The sequence below is a fragment of the Sinocyclocheilus grahami genome, unplaced genomic scaffold, assembly GCF_001515645.1.
Source record: "Sinocyclocheilus grahami isolate Dianchi unplaced genomic scaffold, SAMN03320097.WGS_v1.1 scaffold84.1, whole genome shotgun sequence".
NCBI classification, from domain to species: domain Eukaryota; kingdom Metazoa; phylum Chordata; class Actinopteri; order Cypriniformes; family Cyprinidae; genus Sinocyclocheilus; species Sinocyclocheilus grahami.
This window is the reverse complement of record NW_015505263.1, coordinates 2,041,222-2,050,145: the sequence shown is the minus strand read 5'-3', so window position 1 is coordinate 2,050,145 and position 8,924 is coordinate 2,041,222. Positions and strand designations below refer to the sequence as shown.

At 34.2% G+C, this 8,924-nt stretch overlaps 1 protein-coding gene across 1 annotated transcript in view; it reads left to right on the top strand.

Annotated features, from left to right (window-relative positions):
* Window positions 1-8,230, top strand: part of LOC107586602 (histone-lysine N-methyltransferase SMYD3-like) — a 29,240-nt gene extending 21,010 nt beyond the window's left edge. Inside the window, exons 4-5 of the mRNA XM_016274046.1 lie at window positions 6,559-6,667; window positions 7,683-8,230. Of these exons, the coding sequence (XP_016129532.1) occupies window positions 6,559-6,667; window positions 7,683-7,784 (211 nt within the window). The 3' untranslated portion in view covers window positions 7,785-8,230. The remainder of the gene's footprint in view (window positions 1-6,558; window positions 6,668-7,682) is intronic.
* Window positions 8,231-8,924: the final 694 nt, after the last annotated feature.

Below are 8,924 nucleotides of genomic sequence, written 5' to 3'. Positions count from 1 at the left end.
AAGGTACACTGTAACAAATTAATCATAAATTGGAAAAGTAAATGTCAAAAAAAAATCTGTAGTTGTAAAAAAAAATAAAATAAAATAAAAATATATATATACTGATGACTATTTAGTTTATATACATAAATCTCAGACCAGACTAAGGTGAAAAAAATTAACTTAAATGATTTTAGCAAATGGCTGCAATATAACACAGAGTGAAAAATTTAAGGGGGTCTGAATACTTTCCGTACCCACTGTATATATATATATATATACATATATATACTCTGTGTGTGTGTGCGTGCGTGCGAGCGTGCGTGCGTGCGTGTTTGTACAGCGAAAAAACTGTAAATTGACATTCCTAGAATTCTCTGTGGCTACCTTTCTTTCTTTCTTTCTTTCTTATTTAATTATTTATTCTTTTTCTTATTAGCATTTACTTCAGAAAAGATATGAAGAAGTTTGATTCATCATATGACTTTTTCTTTGCCACTTGTGTTTTTGGTAGTTATTATATTATAAAGATATATGAAACAGATTTTAGAACTTCAGTAGGTTAGTATTATATAAGTTAATGAACTATACATTTTATTGTTGTTGTTGTTTTACTATAAAGTTAAGTTAAATCTGTAAAACCTATAATATTGCTGATGTACCATATTTTTATTTATATAAATATTTTATTTTTATTTTTAAAGTTCCAGCAAACACAACTGCTAGCTTTTGACTGTGAATTGCATAGGCTATTTATTTATTTATTTGCAGAGTAACAAAAACACTTCAAGTACATAAATAAACACAAATAAAAAAACAGCATTTGGTGGATTTTAAAATGTAAAAGAATAGATATACTGTCCAAATTGAGGTCAAATCTTTTTTTTTTTAAAGAGTAACAAAAACACTTTTCAAATAAACAGCATTTGGTGGATTTTTAAATGTAAAAGTATAGATATAATGTTCTAAATGAGGTCTAATCTAACTAAAGTTATTGTTTTAAATGCCCAAAAGTGTCGAAATACTTTTTGGGGCTGCTGTATATTACATATAACCTGTAGTATGCATGTTGTTCATGTTTTAAAATGATCTGAATTATTACAGTGCTGATATTGTTGGTCTTTAGTTGAACTGACAGCTTCCTTGAAGCCCTTCCTTTGTCCTCATCTCACTGTCATGACTCAGAAGAAAGATTGGAAACTTAAACTTCTGATGAATCAGTGCCAGAACTTCATCGCTAGAGCGTGTTCTCCACTTCACTTCAGTTAAAAATGAGTGTGGGCCGGGGTCAAAGCGAACCCGATCTTGCTGCACAACACAGTTATTTAATTAAAAGGCTCCTCGGTTTTTCAGGGTCAAAAAATATGTGTCGGCTGTCAGCGGTTCAGAGGGGAAATGGGTGTGAAATGTGTGAGAGGGATTGTTTTGGGGGCATCTAGAGCATTGCTTCATAAAACAGATAAAAAACAGAACCACACACAGTTCTGAGAAGCTGCCAGAACGATCCGGAGGCCCAGGAAGGCATTAGTGACACTGAGACCGCAGCGTGGGAGTCTGCGTAACAGACAGGGTGCTGGTAAACCAAGTATTACAGCACGGGGAGGGAAAGGGATGGGGTTCAGCAGGATTGGATTGTAATGGAGGGCTTTGTTATGAGTCTTGAGGGTTCAGAGATGGAGTCAAAGGTGGATGTGTGAGAGCCAGGGCGGTTAGAGGCGATATAACGGTGAGCGGGCGGTCAGGGTGGTAATGTCATATAGGTGATAGTGTGAGTTTGGTGTAACCAAGCATGTTCCCATGCTCTGGAGGTGAGGGGTCACATAAAGGGGAGATGCAGAGACACAGAAGATTCCTATACATAACACGTTCATGGTATTTTTTAGCGACAATATACAAAATGCTTTCAAAACAAGATTTTAGTGCTTAAGGGTTCATTTTTCATAACTCAGAAAGCTTAATTGAGCCGTTTCATTAAAGTTTCTAAGGTGAAATGTGTCATTTCTGCAACACCAAATGGAACAGCAAGAAACTTACTGTTTTCAGACAGGTTTCCTGAACCCTCCTCCCTGTCTGCCATTGGTAGATAACTCTGCCCCAAATTTGTTGTTGTTTTTGAGAACAAGAAGTTTTTCCATGTTTTACATTTGACGTTTTCAGTGCTTTTTTGTTTTTATTTCAATTTATTCCAAATCATGTAGTTTTTATTATGTTTTATGTTTTATATCGCATGATGATAACATAATTGAGTGAAAAAAATAATATGCATAACCTTTTTATTTTATTTTATTTTCAAAAGGTTTATGTATAATATAAAGTCATTTATATATTTTAAGAAATGTGTTTTTCAAAGAGCCCACCTCTTTTTATGTGTATGGTACTTTTTTTTATAAAATAAGTAATTGCATATTATATAATATAATAATTTGGACTTGTAATAATTTGATGGGAAAAAATTGTTTGCTTTTATAATGAAATTTCTAATGTTTGATTGTGGAACCTGAGCATAGTTTGAGAAGATATATGAGTTTACTGGGGGTTTCGCAAGAAAAAAAAATCTGAGTGCAATATGTTTCCATTTTCTCTCCATTTCGTCTCACTGCTGTCAGTGAAAAGTAGATTTTTTTTATTAAATCGGTAACACTTTATGATAAGGTCCTGTCTGTTAACATTGAATTAACAACAAACCGTACTTTAACAGAAATGTATTAATTTCAAGTTGTAGAAATGAACATGAACTAGCAATGAGCAATAGTATATTTAATATTACGGATGTTTTTCATTACTACTTTAAGCATTAAGAATAATGAAGTAAATAATGTAAACAAGTTGTACCTTACTGAAACAACAGCCTTCTCGATCCAGTTCAGAAATGCATGTGTATTCAACACACGCCGCCATGAATGAAAAAGTCTCAGTGAGTGATTAGACATTGATCAGCTGATCGTTTTATATGCATTCTTGCGTGAACTGTAGCATCAGCACTACAAACAACCTTCACGTTGACTGCAGCTCAGAGATTGATATCACATGACAAAAGCACTTTTAATGCATGGAGATGTAAGCTGCAGATTACAGTGCGGGGCTTTGTTAATGTGCCGGCCAGATTAATGATAAAGGCTATTGTCTTTCCTGGGCGTGGTGCTTCTTCACAGCTCACGAACAAGTTGCTGTTTGTGAGGAGATAGAAATCACAATTTAATATTCCTCCAAAGTGGTCCCAGCAGAGATAGGGCTCTTTGTTCTTGGTAATGATCCAGCGTGGAGATGAATAGAAAGGCTGAGCTTACACTAATGGGAGTGTTAACAGGTCGCTGTGGTGTGCCGCCCCTCCTCTGGTTGTTGCTACAGCAACAGAAAGTGCTGCTCTAATACTGATGATGGTTCAGGCCAGACGAGTGATGGAGGATGGACTTCATCAGAAACATGCAGTGGCTGTGTTGTTCAGGGTGATTTATTTGTTCAAAGCTATTGTTATATTTATATTTGGCTTCTGACTGTGGCAGGTTTCACTGTATAAGAGTTGTGAGGTTGTGAATGCATTTGCGCTGTGTTTGTTCTCACGAATAATTTTCTTCTCATTTGGTATGTATCAACAGGCCTATCTATCATACCATTTATTAAAGTCCAATAATGTGCAGAAAAAGTTGCTTAAGGGTGAATTTTAATTCAAATCATTTCAATTTGTATTAATGGCTTTGGCGATTAAAGTGTGAGTCTGGCATCATTTAGGCTAACATGAAATAAAAAAAATAATATTTTATTTCATTTGAGTCCTATGTCCAATAAATAAATGGTAATTTTTGCAAGACGAATACTGCAAATTAAAAATAGGATTGGATGTTAAAGTACTCATGTTTTGTCTGTAATTAATGGTGTTTGCCAGTGGAATCATCATCATTATTATAAGTTAATATTTCAATAATTTCACAACTGATTTGCATGTTCTCTAATGTTGTTTAATGATTACATTGGCATGCAGGTAAACAAATATCAAATATTTTATATGTAAAAAATGTAAATGCATTCATCTTAATTTGACATTTTTATGATTTAATGAATTATTAGCTTTTCATCAGCAGTTATTTAATTTACTCTAGTTTTGGAAACCCTGAAGCAATGTGATGTTTAATGCATTTCATAAAAAAAGACAAAAAATGGATTATATTTTATTTCTCTTCGTTTTTTCAAAGGAATGCAAAATAGTCCGAATATATTCCCTAAAATAAATAATCTGAATTACATGATACACACACACACAGAGAGATAATGTAATCCAGATTACTCATTTTATGTTCTGATTACTTTTGGATTACAGTCTGTACTGCTTGAACTTTCTGCAGCAGACCCTCCAGGACTTGTGTTGTCTTCTGTTCTGACAGTTGTATAAATATCTCTCAGAATATAATTTCACATCCATCAAGTCCTTTCACATACCACGAGCGCTTGTCCTTGTGAAGCTTGAATTCTCATTCTTTTGTTGTAACGCTTACAGAGTCTGATATTTCTAGACATTTTTACAACTAGCAAAATCACAAGGGTCTTTAAAACGAAACCTAAGGAGCTTAAAGCATCAATCTCTGCTATTAGATGACCTTGGACCCATAACCCACGACAATAAAAATCTGCACTGTGTGATGAAGACTGTCCCAGCAGACGAATATTTCACAATACAAGTGTGTCCACACAGTGACTGAGCTTCTCTGTACAAAAAACCCCTGAGAGTTTTAAAGAACTGTAAGTGCTCGTCTTCATCATTGCTTTTACTGCCAAGGGTTTGACCTTTAAGTGAAAGTCAGTCAAGGCCATGAAGATGAAATCTGCACAGCTTTACTGAGCTCTTTGAGTTATGAGTTAGAACACAAAAGAAACAAAATGCAGAACCATATGCTTTTGGTTGCATATTCTGGAAGTGCTTTGTGTTACTGCAGTAAAATGAGTTGCAAATGATGTTAAGAAATACTTTAAAATACTTAAAATCCTCATATGTTGTTATCTTTCTCGTTGTGACTTTGTCGTGGTGTTAGAGCGGCAGACAGGCAGCCTGTCTCTTGTTTGCCCGTCTCAGCAGCGGATCACTGTAAGCCTGGCCTGCTGCTCTCGGCTCAGTGCGGATGAATGGGAAATGCGGAATAAAGGCTTCTGACAGGGAATATCACCCTCACGCTCCTGCGCCTGGAATATGCTGATGTTAGCATGTTTCCTGCCAGGATCACCTGTATTAATCTGATGTGCTCAAACACTATATATGAAAAAGTAATAGAAGAAATGTTGATTTCTTCAGAGACGGATGGAAGATGGGATCAGATCATGTTTTTGTGTCTGGTACAGCAGTCGTCTGGTGTATTTATTTCTCCAGGGGAAGTTTTATTATTTCTACTTGCAGATGCTGATCTAAAGTACATTTCTTTACTACGGTTTCCCTGGTGTGACCTGAAGTTTAGTATTAAGTGTACTATGATGGTATATAATATGGTGACCATATTGGTAACAACAAATATAATAATTGTTGGCATCTGTCTGATTAAGACAATATTTGAAGCAGATCAAATCAGAACTTTTTTAAATTGATGTCAACTATTTTTAATAAAAAAATATTTATTTTCTTCAGTGAAGGCTTCAGAAAGTACTAAACAGTCATCTTTTTTTACTCAAGATTGAAGTGGTTCTATGCTTATTTTTACTTGCGTGTAAAATTCTAGATCGAAAAACAATCAAAACTGATTTGTAATATCAGAAGTCATTGGTTAAAATAGTTTGTATTCATATGTATTATTTTACTTATCAGTTAGTAATATAATAAAGTATTTATTTATTTATTGGTCTATTGGGCATGTAATTGTTATTTGTTGAAGGCAGTGTTATTTTACTATTAGTTATAAATTATTATAGTATTTATTACTAATTTTAATTATCTTAAAATGTAATTATTTGATTGTTTAGTTAAAGTATTGTTTTTTTTTTCATTTTTATTAGTTTCTAATAAGAAATTTGTTTAGCTTTTATGTAATTTCAGTTTTAGTTTGTAATTTTAGTATTTTAACTTATTTAGTTGTAGTTAATAACACTAGTTGTAGGTGATGTTTAAAAAAAAAAATTATTTAAATAACATGCTTAGCATGCTTAGACTGTAAATCTCTGTATTATAATATTCTGGTGTAGTCAACCTTCCATGACTGAAATTGCACTACACTGAAAAACACTGGGCGTAAAAACAAATTTTCGGTCACACTTTTTTAAGATCCAATTCTCGTTATTAACAGACCGTTAACTATGACCTTTGCCTCAATAAACTCCTAATTTTCTGCTTATTAATAGTTAGTAAGGTAGTTGTTAAGTTAATATATGGAGTAGGATTAGGGATGTAGAATATGGTCATGCAGAATATGTGCTTTATAAGTAGTAATAAACAGCCAATTTTTCTTGGTGGTAGGCCATGAAGCTCTCTTTCTAGGGTTTGAACCTACATCCAGTCATTAGCCAAGATTTTTAAACACTAAACCACAAAACAGAAAAAAAGATGGCCACTTGAAAGCTCACACTGTTGCCATTTATTTTGTAATCTTGTGTTTCCTTGCACAGATTGTACTACAGTGATCCTCATCCGTCCAGAGCGGTGGAGCTGCTGCGGGTGGGGAAGCTGCAGCACTACCAGGGCAGACTGGAGGAGGCTCAGGGGAGCTTCACACAGGTCTGTTAGCACACGCTCTTTGGCCCTATAACCCACTGCAGAGAGATCAGGAGCGTAATGAGACCCTCGATGGTCATTCTGCCCTGCAGTCTGAATGTTGTCTAAACGGTGGTATGGATGTCTCCGCATTGACTCCACTGTGCGTCTGCTGCTGTTAGACTAGATTTAGTGATTTAAAGGCAGTCGGAGTCAGGCAGACTATGTGCAGATGGCAAAATAAGGACAAAAATGTTGCAAAATGCTTTATTATCTTGATGCTTAGAGGTTTTATTATCTTAATGCTTAAATCACTGCCTTTATTGATTTTATAAAAAGACGACTGTGACATAAATATGACAAAGGCTCCAATATTTTATTTATAATATAATATAATATATAATCATTTTAATATATTGCAATGATATAATATCATTTTATCTTTAATTTGAACTTTTCTGCCACATTTAGAGGATGTGGGCCAACTTCTAAACTTTAATATATAAACTTAAATAAAAAATAATGTAACGCAACGTAACATAACATAATATAAGCATTTCATTTTTAATGTTAACTTCTCTGCCACTAAAATTTCACCCACATTTAGAAGATGTGGGCCAAATGATAAACTTAAATATATAAACTTATATAAAAAATTATAAACGAATAAATGTAAAATAATAAATATTAAATTTAAAACACTAAAATGTACAGAAATTCACAGAAATATAATAAAAGGCACCAAAAGTTTATTAATATAATATAATATAATCATATTTAATTTTTTAATATACTATAATAATTACTTTTTTTTTTTTTTTTTTTTTTTTTTTACTTTTAATTATAATGGAAGAGTGTTAATATGCCACATTTCTCTTACTAATATTTCACCCGTGACGCTCTTGGTGCAGCAGTCAAATCCCACAGTAACATAGTGGCTGCTTTGGACTCTCCCAGCTCCAGTTTCAGTCCTTTAAATGAATGTTCTTCCCTCACATGACAATCGTTTAACTCAAGCATCTCTCTTGCTCCCGCTCAGGCCTATGACATCATGAAGGTGACCCACGGGACGGCTCACGCCCTGACTAATGAGGTGAGCAGAAAACTGAGCGAGTGCCAGGCTGAGCTGGGTCGAGTCTAGGCTGATGTGTGCCATCATACAGAGAGTGACTGCTGCAGTCCCGCCACAGCCCCAAACTCCTCTCCGACAATACAATCAATACGCAAATGGGATGTTTCTGGATGGTTGTGTCTGCCACCTGCTTTTGTGCCGCTGTGTATCAAACCAGCTGCTTTAGAATTCAACTGAAAAAATAAGAATATTTTTCTCTGCTTCTACTCTGCTTGCCAGAGGGAAAAATCTACATTACTCTGCTGTGCTTTTTCAGTCCATTTCAGATTGCTCATCCCATTTCAGATTCGTTTTTTGTGGAATTCATTCCACTTTTTTCTATTCTGAATTTTTTGCAATAATGACAGAGTTCAACTTGCTGTCCCCTTCACTTTTAACACTCAATCCAAAGTATAGTATATATTATTCAAAAGAAAGTCCTACATCTAGGTATTTTGACCCCAAATTAGTGGTTGCAAGAGGAAAAATAATGCTAAATTTAAATGATAAACTTGTGCAGTAATGTGCAGTAATGGCAGCAAAGTCTGAATGATTTGGGTCAATGCATTTTTGATTTGTAGCTGCATATTCTTAGATTCATAAACATATGTGATATATTAGTATTTAAATGCATCTGATTGAGTATTCAGTAAATCCTTACATTAATATGTTTCTTGTTGTTCTGGTCACTTGGGAGAAATACAATTATTCAAATATGTGTTATTTTAGTTTTATTTAAAGATTAAAGTTTTGTAATTTTGTAGTTATGGACTATATATACATTGATTTTTTTTAAGTTTAGGCCTCTCGTTTTTTCAGATGTACAGTCATGGCCAAAAATATTGGCACCCTTGGTAAATATGATCAAAGAAGGCTGTGAAAATTATTCTGCATTGTTAATCCTTTCTGATCTTTTATTAAAAAAATTCACAAATGTGTCTATATCGTCCTAATGCACGGTGAGGAGGAGAGTTTGAGTGGCTAAAGACTCTCCAAGCACCACAGCTGGAGAATTGCAGAAAATAGTTGAGTCTCAGGGTCAGAAAACCTTAAAAAAAAAAATTCAAACAGCACCTACATCACCGCATGTTGTTTGGGAGGGTTTCAAGAAAAATTCTCCTAGCTCATCCAAAACCAACTCCAGCATATTCAGTTATCAGACATGACTGG